This window comes from Ochotona princeps, chromosome 5, assembly GCF_030435755.1.
Source record: "Ochotona princeps isolate mOchPri1 chromosome 5, mOchPri1.hap1, whole genome shotgun sequence".
NCBI classification, from domain to species: Eukaryota; Metazoa; Chordata; class Mammalia; order Lagomorpha; family Ochotonidae; genus Ochotona; species Ochotona princeps.
Genome location: NC_080836.1, coordinates 72,473,565 through 72,491,804, shown reverse-complemented (window position 1 = coordinate 72,491,804; position 18,240 = coordinate 72,473,565). Strand labels below are relative to the sequence as shown.

The window sequence follows — 18,240 nt, the reverse complement described above, 5'->3', positions numbered from 1 at the left end:
ATTTTCTAATCTGAGTTTTGTGGTTTCAGCACTCAGATAATCTTCTGTCTGTCTGTCTTAGTTCTCCATGCATGCTGACTCTTAATAAGTTATTATTAAGGAGTAACACCTTTTGAAAGACTATCTCAATTATATGACATTTATATTCATTAGAAGTAGAAAAGTGATTTAACTTAACGACCATAATTGTATTACTAAAATAGGCTCAACTGTGTGGTTTTTCCAGCATGTCTTATTGAAGGTTCAGGCTGAAAGTTGGCACTGCGTCTTGCTGTCACCATTACTAGGATACAGAAAAGAGCATAGGAAGCAGCACGTCACTGCTGTTCACATGGTCTTAGAGAAAACTCAGTTGCATCTTTCTTATGTTATGTTGGGTTTTTTTGTTTTCACATTTTTTTATTGTTATCATTTTATGATTCAGTTCCATAGACCCTAAGATTTCCCCTACCCCCCCCCCCGCTCACTGAGTACTTCCAATACATTACAAAAGTATAGTTCCTCATAAACAGTTAAAAGTCCATCATTGCAGGCATGTACAGTGGCAGAGTCCAGCAGCCCATTGTCAAGACACATCTAACAGTTTCACTGGGAATCCATCCTTGATCTGGAAGTAGAGATGCACACTCCGCTGTATCCTCACATCTGGACACGTTAATCTCCACTACAGAATCGCTAAAATCCCCTCAAGTGAAAAGCCACAAAACAAAACCAACAACAGGAAGCAAAACGGAAATTAACAATGCCATAAAGTTAAAAAACATGCCACTTGATGTGATAGTCCCCATTACATAGTTGCTGTATATCTTTGTGTATATCAAAGTACATCTTCCCTTCCAGTCTTAGCATTATCTTCCCTTAGCATTATGGTTTCCAGTTGAGCCCATTTGGCCACAAAGTACACCTTTGTGTACTTTGATATACACAAAGGTGTACTTTGAAAGTACACCTTTGTGTACACCTTTGTATATATGAGTACACCTTTAATCCCAGCTTCTCTTTCTGCACCTTCTGGAACTCCCATAACTCTTATATTTGACCTTTTAATAAAGTCTTTCAGTTCTTGAATACTTTTTTTTGGTTGACCCAGTTCTGCTTTCAGATTTTTATTTGTTTCCCCCTCGTGACAGGAAACTCTGAGATTCTTTCTTCTGCTCCTTCATTTTATTATTGACACTTTCCCCTGAACTTTTAATTTGGTGTATTGCATGCTTCATTTCCACTAATTCTGCTTGATTTTTGTTTCAGTGTTGCTATTTCCTGTTTTACATATTCCTCAAATTCCTGTATTACATGCTTCTTGTTGTTGATAAGAAGCCTTATAACAAGAGTCTTGAATTCTGTATGCCCCATTTCTTGATGTATTCCTCAGTGAATTCTGGGGTTGGCAAAGGCTTTTGCTGCTTTGTGGGGGAGTCTTCAGTAATATTCATTGTGCCTCTATCTCTTTGCACTTCGTCATTTTACTTCTGGTTAGCAGATTCTTCTTAGGGCAGGTTTCTAAACTGGTTTCACCCAGAGAGCTACAGTTTGATTTTACTTCTTGTGGTTAATACATGGCTCTTTGTTTGCAGTCATTTGTGCCACTCTCTCTAGCAAGTTTGAGATCTGGGCTCTTATGTTAGACTTCCACCATGGTCTCTGTAACCCCAGCTCCTAGTCACCACTCTACCTCCTGTGATCCTGTGCTGTTGTTGCACCATGGTCTGTACAACGTTTCTCCCACTTCTGGTTCAAGCAGTTCCCAGGATTATGGAGACACCAGATTCCTGAATAGCGAGATAATTGGCAGTGCTGTTCTTACCAGAACCTGCTGGCCATTAGGTCTGAGGGCCACACAGACTAATTTGAGTTGTAAGCTGCCAAAATTGGTATTATTTTCAGTTGGAACCAGTGCAATGCACTAAAGTCTCAGTGAATTCACTCCCAGGTCACTGCAAGCGTAGCTCACTGTTGTCCCTGCAGTCTCAAAGCCTTTGCCGCACTTTACAAAATGGCACTTGATATGCTACTGGTTGAGTTCTGGATCTGCTGGCCATTGCGTCTCTGGGATACCTACACTTATTTTGGGTTGAACCTGTATGATGCAGTGTCATTGCCATTTACTTACCCTGAAATGAGTTCACTCCCAGCTTAGTGCATACAGAGTCCTGTCCCTAACCTTTGCCTCCTTACACAAGATGGCACCAGATTTAGTTCTAGTGGAGTTTGAGCTGTGAAATCCACCCTGTTCCTGCACTGCCTGCTTGGGATCTGCTGCTCTGTTTCAGCTCCTGGTCAAATCAAACAAACCAACAGCACAGGCAGTTCTTTGTCTGGGTTTACCACCTGAGCTCCTGGGGAATGTCCCTTCCCACATGGTAGTCTGGTGGAGTTCAGATCACCACTGGCTGAATGCCGCTGGGAAGTCTTGTCACTGCAACACCACGCCATTGTCTCCACTGCTTTCCTGTGTCCAACAGTCTCCGGGTACCCCTCTGATATCAGTCTGTCCTGTCCTATTTCCTGGAATGTGCCCTTTCTGCTTTACCCTGGCTAATATTTCTCCATCTGTTTAAACATGTCCTCACCCTATTCCACCATCTTGATTCTCCCTCAGTTGCATCTTAAAGCTAGGCAGGCTGGAGTGATGTAAGTTCCCCAAATGCACAAAAAGGGATTTGGATGAACATCAGCAGTTTTCATCACAGCAGTCATAAACAGCTCTAGCCCACATACACTAAACTAATTGAAAGTTGACCTTTTTTAATATTATTGATAATGGTATATACTGTCTACTGGGACCACTTCCTCAACTCAACATCTCCCAAACCATAGTGAGATGAAGTAAGGCATCAGCAGTAATTTCTAAATATGTCAAGTGCTTATAAAAGTTTAAGAAGCAAGCTCTAGATTCTTTTCACAAACTGAAAACCAGAGGCACATCATTTATAGAATACGAGGATGATGATAAATCCTTAGAAGTTGCACATGTTTTTTACTAGTTCATTTATTAAGGAAACATGTATATAGCCTCAGTTTTTACACAGCTATACTGTTAGTTTCCTATTTTTGTTTTCTTCTGTTAGTTCTGTTAATGGCAATTCAGTGTTTGTTTGATGGTACAAAGATATCCCATGGGAAATAGAGTAGTGCTTATTTCATGAGCCCTGTTGTGTGTAAGATGCTGTTCATAGAGAGGTCATCACCTGGTATGAAAGTGGTCTAGCTCTTAAAGGGTGCTAGGCAATCATTAAGAAATCTGCAGATGATACCTGGACAATAAGATGCTGAACTCTGCATGGTCCATGCCTGCAATGAAGGAATCATGACTGGATAGGAACTGTACTACTACAACAATGTGGAGGAATTCAGTATGGGGGGAGGGCTTTTTGGAGGGGTTGGGGGAATCCCAGAGCCTATGAAACTGTTAATAAACAAAATTTAAAAAAAGAAAGAAATCTGCAAATGATCCTATTTTTCAGGAGTGTTTTGCTCTATGGCTCTAACCAGTAGTATACATACTAACTAGAGTCCTTGTTCGAAGTAAGCAAGCATGGGTCACACTCAGTAGTTTTAAAATTGTGATCAGACAGAATAATTTTTAAAAAATCTTTCTAGGTTTAAATATTTTTCAGACATACCACTGATTAAGAATTAATTTATCAGGCTCTGTTAAGTGATAATGAGTCAAAACTGAAATTACAGAAATAGCCATTATAACCCACGTGTAACCAATGATGTATCAAAGAATCTTAAACTCTACCTCTTATTAATTTAAGTTCAAAGTTAAACTAAAATGCAGAGTCTGATGGTGTGTTAGTAATTTTAAAGATAATTTAAGCTTGATTGACCCATAATACAATTTAGGAATATCTGTGACAGTTTAAACAGGAAGTAATATATTTTTACATATTATAGTGGAACTACCATGTTTATAAATACTGGATTGGGTTTTTAGACCTTTTGGTGAATAAAAATTATATTAAGTTGATTTTTTTTCTTTCTTGTTAGAGTTCAGCAGTGCCTAAGACCTGGGTCTCAACAGACCACCTCTCCATTGTGTGGTAAGTTGTTCTTACTTATTTTGTTGATATGATGTACTCTTCTCTCATCAGTGTATTAATTGGCTCATTAGTTTTCTTAGAACCTTGAGCATAAAGATTTAAGCTTGTGGGAAAAAGATTATCTCTGGAACTTAGAGCTGTAACTTCACTTCTCAGGTTGACAAGGATCTGCTTTCAAATCTATCATCTCACTGCCTAAAGATTGGTAGCATTCATCTAAAATGAAGTTAGCATCAAATAGCAAACTTCTAGATTTGTCATAGATGGGCAGGGTTAAATGTGCCCCTAGGAAGACTGCGTGGCTGGTCACCTTGTCTGGGATTTTAGTTAATGTAGCGGTAACTGTTTGAGGTAGCAACACATGGAAAACTTAGAATCAATTAGAGAGAATTACTCTTAATGTGAATGATTAAATATGGATCAAAACTAGGCAGACTGGTGTTCATATCCATATATTGTGGCTGAAAGATTCCCTTTTGATGTTCCTCTGCCCATGCCAGCAGTAGTGTCTAAAGAAAAGCAATAATTTGGGGCAGATAGTATATCAATAGCCAGGAGATTTAGGGAAGACAGAATGAACTGAAAATTCTACTTCAAATGGACTGGAAATTTGTTTTATTTTTGTGAGTGTGAATTTTAAGATTCATTCTTGATGTTTTATTTAATTTTTGATTGTTCAGCATTAAAATAAACTAAACTATTTCATTAAATAATAGATTCAATTATGTTTGGATCAAAAGTGTATGCTTTAAGGAAGTTTCATTTGTAACATTCTGTAGGTGTAAACAGTTGCAATTGACTACAATTCGAGCTTTCTTTGATCTTATTGATGCAGATACTAAACAGGTATGTATTTTAAACTAAAAATTATTTCAACAAAGTGAAAACTTTTAACAGTTATAAAATTAATGCATCTTTGTTTTACTTTGATGAAAGTGGAAGTTTGTATTATAGATATTTAAATTAGTTCCAAGATGTAATATTTTACATTCTTGTCTGATAATATTGTGACTACTGTAATAATTTATAGAATATAGTTTAAATTGAAAAATTTTCCCTCAGTTCTTCTTTCATTATTTAAAACTTGATATATCTCTTTTTGTTTTTAATTAAGAGAAATACCAGCTATTTTTAATATATTTTTTCTCAGTAATGTAAATGTGATCATCTATCTCATTTGACATTTTAAACCATGTTTCTTTTTTTCATACTTATTTTTATTGGAAAGAGATTTACAGAGCGGAGAGACAGAAAGATCCTCTATCTGCTGGTTCATTTCCCAAGTGGTTGCAACAGCTGCTGCTGAGCCAATCCAAAGCCAGGAGCCAAGAACCTCCTCAAGGTCTCCCAAGCAGGCACAGGGTCCCAAGGCTTTGGACCATTCTCCACTGCTTTACCAGGACCCATGCAGGGAGCTGAAAAGAAAGTAGAGCATCCAGGACATGAACTGGCACTCTTATGGGATCCCAAGTGCATGTAAGCAAGGATTTTAGCCACTGAGCCATCATGTTGGGTCCATCCAACCATGTTTCTTTTTAAAAGTGGCCTCTGTGGGCCCGGCATGGTAGCCTAGCAGCAAAAGTCCCTGCCTCGCATGTGCCATACGGATGCCAGATGGGCACCGGTTCTAATCCCGGCATCTCCACCTCCCATATAGCTCCCTGTTTGTGGCCGGAGAAAGCAATGGAGGACGGCTCAGGGCGTTGGGACCCTGTACTCATGTGGGAGACTCAGAAGAGGCTCCTGCCCCCTGGCTTCAGGTCGGCACAGCTCCAGCTGTTTTGGCCACTTGGGGAGTGAATCATCAGATGGAAGATGCCAGAGTCCAGCTCCATCCAAGTTTGGAGCTCGAGAAGGGTATGTGGAGTCAATGAAGAGACAGACACTGTCACTTGGTGCCCTTTGCTAACAGCTCAAGAAGCTGTCCTTTTTATTTTCTCAGACATATCACAAGCCTCTGCACAAATGTTTGATTGTTCTATTTTTACTTCATAACTAAGTGGATATGCACAGATGTTTGATTATTTTATTTTTTCTTCATGGTCAACCAGGTGCTGTTAAAGATAACTCTGTAAGTTGCCATAATGATTTTCTTCAAAGCAAGCCATTATTCATTCTTGAGTAGTAGCTATTGGATGACAGCCAGGGCTCCAAGGCAAAGGCACATGTGATTACCTACTAATCAGTAATACATTCCTACTACATTTCTGTTTCCACAGCTTGCCCATCATTTAATGGGAGAAATATGTCACAAGGGAAAAAAAGACGTAAAAGTCCAAGATAAAAGTTTCAAATATTGAATCCCCCTACAATTACAAGCTCTATAACCACATAAATAATCAAACAATAATTAAAAGCATATCTCCATAATATTAATAAAAGCATGCTTTAATTCCTCTAGCCAAAAATTATGTAAGAGGCTAAAACAGGTACATTTTCTATGATCCAAAGAAATTGCAAAGACAGGCTAACCTTTAAGGTCACAGTAACTGTATTTATCGCCATAGCTGTTTCAGCTCATACTCCCACCACTTTCATTAATTTTTAGAATATTTACCAAGCCATTTCCCAGAAGGCTTGCCACATTTCTGAGCCAGATTCTGGAGCAATGGGTAGGCACACAATAAGGTGTCCAGAAATGGCATGAGCTTAATTATACTCTTGTGTGCAAATTGTTAAAGGCCCACTCACCAATACATTATCAGCAACATTAATTCCCAAGCTCACCTTGGTTCCAAAAGCCATCTCACAGGACAAACAACAATGCCTCAATAGACACAGAATTCTTAGTGGGGTGGTTGAGTGTCCATGCAAAAGGAGGTGAGAATGCATCAAGGTGGTTGGTGAGACATCCGCTGGGCCTTGCCAAACAGCTGGAAGCTCCTCTTGGCCTTGCCAAACAGGGGAGCTGATCTCTTCACACCTTTGTGTCATCCACACCCACTACACGGACCCCAGCAGGAAGATCTTCCTCCCTGTCTCTCCTCCTCTCTGTATATCTGACTTTCCAATAAAAATAAAATAAATCTTCAAAAAAAAAATTTTTTTAAGTGGCTTTAGCTTTCTGATAAGATAAAAATATGTCTGTGCATTGGGTAACCCAAGCTCATGAAAAATTATGTACTTCTATGAGTGGGGCTTTTGTATAATTTCACACTATCAGCTCTTCAGAGTACTCATTTTGCAATTTGTTCAGTTAGCTGAGCACCTGGAAATCATAGTGTCTTTCATAAAACACCATGTCCCCCTTTCAGCAATGTCTTGTCTACCAACCAGTGCTTACTCACAGGCTCCAAGGATCTTGGCAGCATTCAGAGAATTCTACTCATGAACTGGAATTTTTCTGTGAGTTGGGAGCAAGGTGTATTATGTCTTAAACATTTTTTTCACTTCAGGTTGTCATGCATTGTATCACTGTTTCATGGAAATATATTTTGAAAGTTGTTGCCCTGGCTTCTCAGTTATCTTCTTCATTGTGGCAAAATACTACAGTCCAAACGTTTTTGGAGTCTTTGTCCTGAAACTCCAGCTCTTTGACAGATTGTCAGGGTGACATCTTCTCAGTAGGTCTCTAAGCAGTATGTTCCTTCTTACTGTGTCTTAGAACTTTTTCACTTTCTTGAGAGGTAGGGAAAAGTGTCTGTTTCTTCCTAAAATCTGAGAAAGTGGCATAACTGCTATTAAAAGAATTACAATTCTTATCTCTGTTTCGAGAATCCAAGTTACTGTGTTTTACCACATCCTAAACCACAAAATTTCATATTAAGATATCTTTACGGAAGTGTATAAACTTTATGGAGTTGACAATGTGACTTGGTTATGAAACACACTTTTTTTGTCGTTTTATTGATAAGTTTGACTATGGCAAAACATTTTAAATTTACTTGAGCAGGGCCCGACGCAGTGGCCTACTGGTTAAGGTCCTCAGCTTGAACACGCCGGGATCCCACATGGACGCCGGGTCTGATCCCGGCAGCTCCACTTCCCATCCAGCTCCCTGCTTGTGGCCTGGGAAGGCAGTCGAGGATGACCCGAGGCCTTGGGATCCTGCTCCCGCGTGGGAGACCCAGAGGAGTTCCTGGCTCCTGGCTTAGGATTGGCTCTTTTCCAGCCATTGGGGCTGCTTGGAGAGTGATCCATTGGACAGAGGATCTTCCTGTCTGTCTCTCCTCCTCTCTCTATATCCCCCTTTCCAATGAAGATAGATAAATCTTTAAAAAAAAATTACTTGAGCAAGTACAGTTAATACAGTAATAGAATCAAAATTGAAAGAACAGTTTTATTTGAACCAGTATTTGGTGATTTTATTCTGACCAATGAAGAAGTACTTCAGCCATGTATATTCCTTAACAAATTGTACCATAAAGCCAGTTTTCACAGGTAAAGTCATGTTTTCTTGTAACACATGAGAACACAAATATACAGGTAAATTTTAGTCTTGATACATGTTTTACAGACATATTTTTAGGAGCAAAATGGAAATATTGAGTAACTACACTGCTAAGAATCACAATAAACTACTATTCATGAAACTGAGTCCCACTAAGCATACTCACAACAGCTGGTTCTTTTTTTTTTTTTGTTTGTTTGTTTGTTTTATCTTTTGTTCAGGAATAACTTTTTTTTTTGCATTTCCTTTTTTTTTAAAACTAATTACATTGCATTATGTGATACATTTTTTTATGCACTGGGATTCCCCCTGCCCCTTCCAAAACCCTCCCCCCACGGTGGATTGCTCCACCTTGTTGCATTTCCATAGTTCAAATTCAGTTGACATTCTTTCATTGGAGGTATTTACCAAGCATAAAGTTCAGCATCTTATTGTCCTGGTAAGTTCAATGGTTTCTTAGTGAGACCATCTCTGGTCTAAAGGTAGAGCCGGCAGAGTATCATTCCAATCAATTAAAAGTCCCAACATAATATTTCCAACGATTTACAACATTATGGCATTAATTGACATGGTATTGATTAACCAATATGTTAATAGGAAAATGCAGGTTCTCAACCACAACCTGTGACTACTTCATAGACATTTCAATTTTGGTTTACATTCAACCATATTCTATACACCTTAAAATGGCTTAGATTGCTATTTAGCTGTCTCATGCCTATTTTAATTTTAGTCTTTAGCAGTTTATAGCATTGAAGCATGATTTCACTGAACCTGGCTGTTTTTCGGGTGGTCTAACTCTATAATTCTAACAGGATATATGTCAACAGTTTAGGTGAGCATGTTTAGGAGGGGTGTGCAGAGAAATCTTCCATACCCCAGTGAGGAGTAACTAACCTTTGTGTCCCACCCAGTGAGGTAAAAGTGCATCCCCGCTGACCGTTTCCTGTCTGATTCTAAGCTTTCCTTGTTGTTATCTGTCTGTCTATTCTAGTTTTGTTTGTTTGTTTTGAGGGGTTTCTGGAGCGCTCCTGATGGTTATTACGAGAGGGGGGTGGGGACCCAAAGTTGGAAGCAGGCAAGGACCAGAGAAAGCTCCTCTCCCTAGTCCCGAAGAAAGTTTACTGTTCTTCTGTTTCTGCGGACCGCTCAGGGATCCTGGTTGTTGTTCCGATGACCTTGGAACCTGCTAGGCAGGATTTGGGCTTCTTCCATCCCATGTGGTAGATCCAAATGGGGACAATTGACATCAGAGTTCTTGGTCTCCGAAGGCACTCCATTTCCCCGTGGTCTCCTTGGCAGTAGGGATGTAGTCCTTGGTGCTCCTTGGTGAGGATCTAGGAGTCTTCAGGGTTGGGATAAAAGCCGCCTCCTGTCCGCCTGCTCCACTCTGGGGTCCCCCCCCTGCTCTATGCGTATGACCTCCTGTCAAGAGGTTGTTAGGATTACTCCTGATTCCCCCATATGCTTTTGTAGTTTTGCTGTTGTCTAATGCTAATTCGAGTCTGTTGTCTATGAGTTACCAGTTATGATCCTGATAGGTTATATTTCCCATCTTCCTCACACCTTCTAGGGTGATGTAAGATTTCTCTGCTCTCCCTCCCCATTTCCAAGTATCATGGGGCCTTACAAGTACATTAGGTTTTACAATTCTTTGATGTAGATCATAAGCAATCTGCCTCATATCATTGGTTACTTCACAATATCTTATTGCATGAGATACAGGCAGTTTGGGGTTGCAATAATATTACTGTTTTTCGGATTGACATCATTTCATAACAGCCACATCGAGCTCAACAACAATAACAACAACAGCATCAACAACACATTGCAGCACCCTGATAAAAGAATGTGCCACTGAGTAAGCAACACATGCTTAACTAAAAGGAAACACAGAAGTCTCTTGGGAAAGATGATGCCATCATATACTTCATGAGCACTTGATGAATTCTACTAGAGAAAAGAGATTATTCGGAAGCAAGCAAGCTGACATAAAAACATCAAAACATATGAGATACAGCCAAAAGAGCAAACCAACGATCAAAAAAATAAATAAATAAAACTTAAAAAAAAAGAAGAAAAAAACAGTATAGATTAGACTGTTGGAGTTACACTTTCCATGTTGACTTCCTTATATGAGAGAGAATATATGGTATTTGTTCTTTTGTGATTGACTTGTTTCACTGAGCATAATGGCTTCTAGTTGGGACCACCTGGTTTTAAATAGAATAATATCGTTCTTCCTAATAGCTGAATAATATTCCATAGAGTAGATGTACCACAGTTTCTTCAGCCACTCTTCCTTGGACGCACATCTGTTTTGTTTCCATGACTTTGCTATTGTAGATTTTGCTGCTGTAAATATAAGATTACAGATCCCATTCTCATATGCAGATTTCACTCCTTTTGGGTATATTCCTAAGAGCGGGATTGCTGGGTCATATGGCAGGTTTATTTGCAATTTTGCAAGCACTCTCCATATTGATTTCCACAGTGGTTGGACTAGCCTACACTCCACCAGCAGTGAAGGAGGGTGCCTTTCTCCCCACATCCACGCCAAACAGCTGGTTCTTTGTACATCTGTACTTGAGGATTTGACCATCCACAGATATAAAATGTTTGTAAAATGTTTCTTCTCAAGCATGTTTTATTCACCCAAAAAATACTACAACTGTTTACATTGTGTTTGTATTGTTTTGGATATAATAAATAACCTGGAAATGATTTAAACTAAGCGGAAGGAATTTATAAATTATATGCAGATACTGTGCAATTTTATATAATGGAAGGTGTTTTTTTTTTTTAAGATTTATTTATTTTAGGTCCTGGTGCGGTAGACTAGTGGCTCAAGTCTTCATCTTGCGTGCTCCGGGATCCCATATTGGCACTGGTTCATGTCCTGGCTGCTCCACTTCCCTTCCAGTTCCCTGCTTGTGGTCTGGGAAAACAGTCAAGGATGGCCCAAAGCCTTGGGACCTTATACCCACGTGGGAGACTTGGAGGAGGCTCCCTGCTCCTGGCTTTGGATTAGTGCAGCTGTGGCCATTGTGGCCAATTGGGGGAAGTAAAGCAGCAGATGGAAGATTTTTCTGTCTCTCCTTTTCTCTGTATATGTGATTTTCCAATAAAAATAATTAAATCTTATTTTTAAAATATTTATTTATTTTACCTGGAAGTCAGGAATACTGGCAGAGATGAAAGATGGAGTGATCTTTGATCTGCTGGTTCACTTCCCAAATGGTCATAATAGCCAGAGCTAAGCTGGTCCAGACCTGGGAGCCCAGAGCTTATTCCAGGTTTCCCTCAAAGGTGCAAGGGCCCAAGGCCTCAGGTTCTCCTCAGTTACTTACACAGTCCACTAATATGAACCTAGATTGGAAGTGGGTCAGCTGGAAATCAACTAGTGCTCATATGGCGTGCTGGTGCTATAAGTAGAGGTTTAGCCTACGACTTCATTGCTTTTTGGTTTGTTTATTTGTTTGTTTTTTGCTTTTTTAATGGACGTGCCCATATTCTATTTTTTATATTTTTTATTTTATTTTGAATTTTGAATTATGTGGTACAATTTCATATAGGCTGGGATTCCCCCCCAAACTCCCCTCCTCTGACAGATTTTCCTCATTTTACTACAATGGTGTAGTCCTTCATAAGGAATCATAATTCTATCAGTCCCTTTAAATGTACCCCGATATTGTTGGTACAGACATTGTCAGACAGTCCAGCGCCCCATTGTCTACACATATCCAACAGTTTCATTGGGTATCCATCTTTCATTGTTTTGATCCTGGGGACTGTTTTCTCCCTGGGCTCTTGGAATCAATCACCCACAGATACTGAGAGATGACTGTATATTTAATGCTCTGCACTAAATTATAGAAAATAAAGCATTAGAGTGTGATTTTCAATGACAAGAAACATGCAATCCAAGAGAATAGAATGTTAATAAAAACCGTAACTCAGAGCTTAATCCCAAATATGTTGTACCAAGAATTGGAATTGTTTTTAGTGGGTATCAGAATAAAAGTTGTAACTCAAAGCTTATGTGAGAATTATCTAGAGAAGCAAGGGTGATACTGTCTTGACTTAATAAAATTTTTATTTTTTCCTTTTTTAAAAATTTTAAGTTAATCTAAAAGGTAAGAAGCTCACAGCTGCATAAGGAATGCATACATGTTTGGGGGTGGAGTGAGTCAGGAGGGGAAAGGTAGGAGAGAGAGAAATATTTCTACCTTCCGTTCTTGGTGTCAAGAGAGATCACCACCTGCTCCCCGCTCCATGCATAAACACACACAGTGCTCGTCTTCATATGACATTTTTAATTTTTTAAAAAAAAAGAATTAGCACATGAGTTTATTTTGGTGCAAAAACATTTGAAATCCATGGATTTCTTTTTGGGTAATATCCATTTGCTCCCAATTTTTTTCATATGATCTTGAGAAGGGTAGTGGGTTCATGGTTTCTTGATGAGAAGTCTTTCCTGGGAAGGAGTCATTTGATTGATAAGTGGGTGGGATTTACAAAGAACAGGTGGAGTGTGACTTCGAGCTCATGACCCTCAACTCGCTACCTACCTGTTGCATTTCATTCCCACCTCAGAAATATCCGACTGTTCATCTAAGGCTTGCCAAAGGGTGCAGATGCGTCATGTCTTGTGTAGTTACTTCCTGCTGATTAGGGAAGTAGGGCTATCTTGCATTCAGAACCCTTTCTGTCTTGTCTGATGAATCCCTGTCACAAGCCAGAGAACTTCCGTTCATTGCCAGCGGCTGTGTTCTCTGCATCTTCATCATTACTCTGAGATATTGTTGTCTTCTTTGCACAAGAGTCAGCAATGTAGGGCCTGGTGTGGTAGCCTAGTGGCTAAAGTCCTTGCCTTGTATGCACTGGGATCCCATGTGGCACTGTTTTGTGTGCCAGCTGCTCCACTTCCCATCCAGCTTCCTGCCTGTCATCTGGGAAAGCAGTTACAGGCTATAACATTTATATAACTATATTGCACACTGGTATAATTAACAGAGATGGCACGAACTAGGCCCAGAATGCCAGCCAGCTCTGGGCTACTTTTCTCTCAGCAGTATAACACTTGACCAGGGATAAAACAACCTAGGCAGTTGCTTAAATGAAAGTTTTGCTGTAAAGATTTATGCTTCTAATTGATTGCAAACAGATGTGGTAGCTTTAACAAGTCAAGCCAATTCACTCTAAGAACAAGTTGATTATAGAGGTTGAATCAATGAATATGTAAATCCCACCATCCTTTTTAGTTATACCATATCTAATATCGAGTATACTACTCTGTGTACCCTGTTTTAAGGACATCAGCAAACATGAGTTTTTCTAGCATTCTATCAGAATGGCAAAGGAACTAACTTTAGGAAGTTAGTATAGGGTCTGGTGCAGTAGCCTAATGACTAAAGTCCTCGCCTTGTATGTACTGGGATCCCATAAGGGCACCAGTTTGTGTCCTGGCTGCTCTACTTCCCACCCAGCTCCCTGCTTGTGGCCTGGAAAAGCAGTCAAGGACGGCACAAAGCCTTGGGACCCTGCCTCCATGTGTGAGGCCCAGAAGAAGCTCCAGGTTCCTGGCTTTAGATTGACTCAGCTCCAGCCATTGTGCCAACTTGGGAGGTGAACCAGTGGACGGAATATCTTTCCGTCTCTCCTCTCTCAATCTGTCTTGCCAAGCAGAACTAAATACATCTTTACGAAAAAAGTATTATTTGTTACACAGTAGTTAAGATATGGAACCATCCCAGATATCCATCAGCTGATGAATGGATAAAGAAAATACGGTACATGTACATTATAGAATACTACTCAGCCCTGGAAAAGAATGGAATCTTACTATTTGCAAAAAATGGACTAAGCTGGAAACTATTATACTTAGTGAACTAAGCCATTCCCACAAAGACAAATATCTTATGCTCTTCCTGATTTGTGACAATACACAGAATGTAGAAATGTAATCTCTATAAGTAGGATTAACAAGCTGGGAATTAACTGCTGTATCAGCAAGTGTATATTCATGAATAATAGTAGACTTGTCATTTGTAATTTAATTTACTTTTATTATATGTAGTTTTTTTCTCCTTGCACTATTTACTGTGCCATATTACCTTTAAATATCAAAAAGTCAAGTTTGTTACAGTGATGTGAATTTATGTATACTTGTAGTGATTTGGGAAAAAATAGGGGGAAGGGAAGAATGGGGTCTCCTATGCTTCCAAATCTGTTATCATTAATAATGTGAGATCTGTTAATTTTATATAAATTAAGAACAAGATTAAAAAGTTACTTATTTGTGAAGTTGCTTCATATCAGTCAGAAAAGGATTTGTTATTTAGATGGGTAACAATAGTTTTCTTGTTTTGCTAAAAACATCCTTCAGTATTTCAGAGTAACATGGAATCACCTATTTATTCTGTATATGGCAGAGTATTGTCCTGGGAAGATTTGCTCAGATGGGAAAGTATTATTTTAGAAAGTAACTTGTGGCCTGGCGGCGTGGCCTAGCGGCTAAAGTCCTCGCCTTGAAAGCCCCGGGATCCCATATGGGCGCCGGTTCTAATCCCGGCAGCTCCACTTCCCATCCAGCTCCTTGCTTGTGGCCTGGGAAAGCAGTCGAGGACGGCCCAATGCATTGGGACCCTGCACCCACGTGGGAGACCTGGAGAAGGTTCCTGGCACCTGGCTTTGGATTGGCGCGCACCGGCCCGTTGTGGCTCACTTGGGGAGTGAATCATCGGACGGAAGATCTTCCTCTCTGTCTCTCCTCCTCTGTGTGTATCTGGCTGTAATAAAATGAATAAATCTTAAAAAAAAAAAAAAAGAAAGTAAATTGTTAGACCACCTCCAGGTGTCCCTTTACCCAAACCACGCCATTTCAGCAGGAAGTAGCCTTAAGATATCATCACCCTTTACCCCTACAGAAGTAGGATGTGGGATTTCAAGAGGGGATTCTGAGGCCATCCAGGCCTGCTGAGGTCTTGGCCACACCTTCAGGTGTGCGGCACCAACATCGCCTGTTTCCTAGCTGATTAAGAGACCACCAATGGAGAACATCTTACCTGTAGGTTCCCACCCAATAAGGAGGGTTCAGGGAATGCTTAAAATCCAAAGACTCCTTTGGTGTGCCTCTCTCCTTCCCTTTCAAAAGACACCCCACCTCCAGGCTTTCTCTTGGGAGGTGCTTTCCCTTTCTCCTTTCACTGTTCACCTGGTCCCTTCGCAAATGAGCTTTTCGGTTTGCAACAACAACAAAAAATAACTGGTTAGAAATGTGCAAGCAAATACTAGGTGGCTTTCTAAAGGTTTGAAAATATTTAGTATTACTGGGTCTTCTCTGTCATTTCTTTGCCATTAGCTCATTGTGTTGTTGATGAGAAAATCATTTAGATGTTAGTTTCAATGCTTAAACTAGACAGTTGAATAGTGATTTCAAATAGATTTTTTCTCTCTCTCTTTTAAAGGAGGGGCAGCTTACATAAAGTTTCCAACATTTGTTGTATTAAGGTATTGAAAAAGCAAGTAGAAGACAGTGAAAGAACAGTTTCTCTAGGAACCAATGAATTCTTTATATTGGGTTTTGGGACTGACACTTGTCTAAGTTTGGAAACTGATGTGGTGGAATTGCTAGGCCAGAGAATCTCTTCAGTTCTTTTCTGGTTCTGCACATCTTTATAATGGTTCATTCCTACTATTCCTTAAGAGGCACCGTTGTGTAATGCATAAAAGTACAGAGCTAGAACTAGAGCAGGGTTTGACTCTCAGTCCAGACTTCATAGCCGTGTGACCTTGAGCAAGCTCCTTAATTTCTCTGTTTTAATTTCCTTATACTTAAAATGCACAGTTCAAAATTTAAAAAGCAAAAAATAAATAAAATGCGTAGTTAACACAGAATATATTGATGTTCTTTCTAGATAACTCAAAATCCCAAGAAGAAATTATCAGTTTTGAATCACCACTTTATAAGACATCCAGCAAAACACTTTGAGGAAAATCCATCAATAATTTCTGACTTAACAGGTTGGTGGTAATAGTATATCTTAAGTGGAGTTTTTCATTATTTTTAGGTAACTTATTACCAGACTCCTAGTATACTTTAAATTATGGCTTATTAATATTTTTTTCTTTAGGACACTGGTGAAGTTCTTAGGAAGAATAAAAGAAGAATAACTTTTAGGGTGTTGCTGATAAAAAAAAATTTGTCTTGAAAATAAGATGACAGATAGGAGACTTTTAGTGTTACATAACACCTCTACTCTCCTTGCAGTCACATGGAATAAATCCTTTTTATTTATGACTCCTTTAGAAGTTTCTGATTTTAGTTGTTCTTCATTCTTGTTTTAGATTGCCTGCATGTCTTTTGTCTTTTCCTGGTAAAATTTACTTTTAAATAAACGTAATACCTTTTTATAATCTTCTTACTTGTATGTCTTATTTGGGAAATAAAATATTTTCTTCTGTTGGTAATTCTTCGTATCTGAAGACACCAAATACATTGACAATACTTTTATTTGTTGTGAAGGTTAGTGATGAACATATAGATACCGTACTGCTATAAATAGCCAAAGTTTAAAAAGTTACTTTGTTCAGACATGAAGATATGTTTCACCAGGATTCAAAAAAGAAATTACTAGTATTGAGACAAAGCAGAGCAAATGAATGAATTTTCTTTTTCTTAAGGAACATCTATGTGGGTTCCAGTAAAAGTGTCCAGATGGACTTATGTGGCTTATAATGTAAGTATTCCACTGAAGATTTTTTCTCTCAAAATATTTTGGTTTTTGTCTTTAAAAGTTAAAAAGTTTAAAGACTCTAAACCACATGATATTTTCACACAATCTAAAATAATTCCTTAATAAAATCCACTTAGTATTCGGTTTTCTAGGGTTTTATTTTTGGGCTTTTTTTGCTGGTTTTTCCTTTTTTAGTCCATCTGTTTAAATAACAAGGACCACACAGTGTTATTGATTGATAGGTTTTATAGTCCTCTTTAATCTGTAATACTTCCCTGTCACTCCTTTCCTTGAAATATGTTTGTTGAAAAAAAAAATTAACAGGTCATTTCATGGTCTTAGTTTTGCTGATTTCATTCCTGTTATTATTTAGTATATTCTTTTTTTAAAATTTAGTATATTCTTATTCCAGACCTTTTTGTATGACTATATATTTAGATGCTTGGTCAGATTCGAGCTTTAGATTTTTTTTGTTATTATTTTTGGTAGACTATCTCTATTTTGTAAGCAACTGTTGATGAGGAATGTCTTGCATCATTAATTTACTTAGGAGTTTGCAAATATGAGGTTAGTCTAATTTTTTATTTTTAAAAATTTTTAAAGGTTAATTTATTTTTATTGGAAAGGCAGATTTACAGAGAGAAGAAGAGAATAGAGCAAGATCATCCATCTGCTGATTCACTCCCCAGTGGCCACAGTGGCTGGAGCTGAGCTGATCCAAAGCTCGGAGCCTGTAGTTTCTTCTGGGTCTTCCATGCGAGTGAAGGATCCCAAGACTTTGGGTTATTTATGCTGTTTTCCCAATCTGTAAACAGGAAGCTGAGTCAGAAGTGGTGCAGTCAGGACACAAACCAGTGTCCATATGGGATTCTGGCGCTTGTAGATGCAGGATTAGCTGGTTGAGCTACCACACCAGCCCCTGATAGTCTAATTTTATTAATCCTTCATCATTTATTAACTGATATACTATCTAGAAAAACTGCACCTTTATCCTCTCAATTTGTCTAACGTGGCACAAATCATAATGGAATATAACGGTAACTGCTTAGATCTGGGGATTTTACCT

General features: G+C 38.9%; 1 protein-coding gene across 2 annotated transcripts in view; it reads left to right on the top strand.

Annotated features, from left to right (window-relative positions):
* The window catches only part of PGAP1 (post-GPI attachment to proteins inositol deacylase 1), a 75,142-nt gene that overhangs the window by 28,173 nt on the left and 28,729 nt on the right, over nucleotides 1-18,240 (top strand). For both annotated transcript variants that reach the window (XM_058664777.1, XM_058664778.1), the window contains 4 exons: nucleotides 3,994-4,046; nucleotides 4,826-4,892; nucleotides 16,356-16,461; nucleotides 17,122-17,177. In XM_058664777.1, coding sequence (XP_058520760.1) covers nucleotides 3,994-4,046; nucleotides 4,826-4,892; nucleotides 16,356-16,461; nucleotides 17,122-17,177 — 282 coding nt within the window. The remainder of the gene's footprint in view (nucleotides 1-3,993; nucleotides 4,047-4,825; nucleotides 4,893-16,355; nucleotides 16,462-17,121; nucleotides 17,178-18,240) is intronic.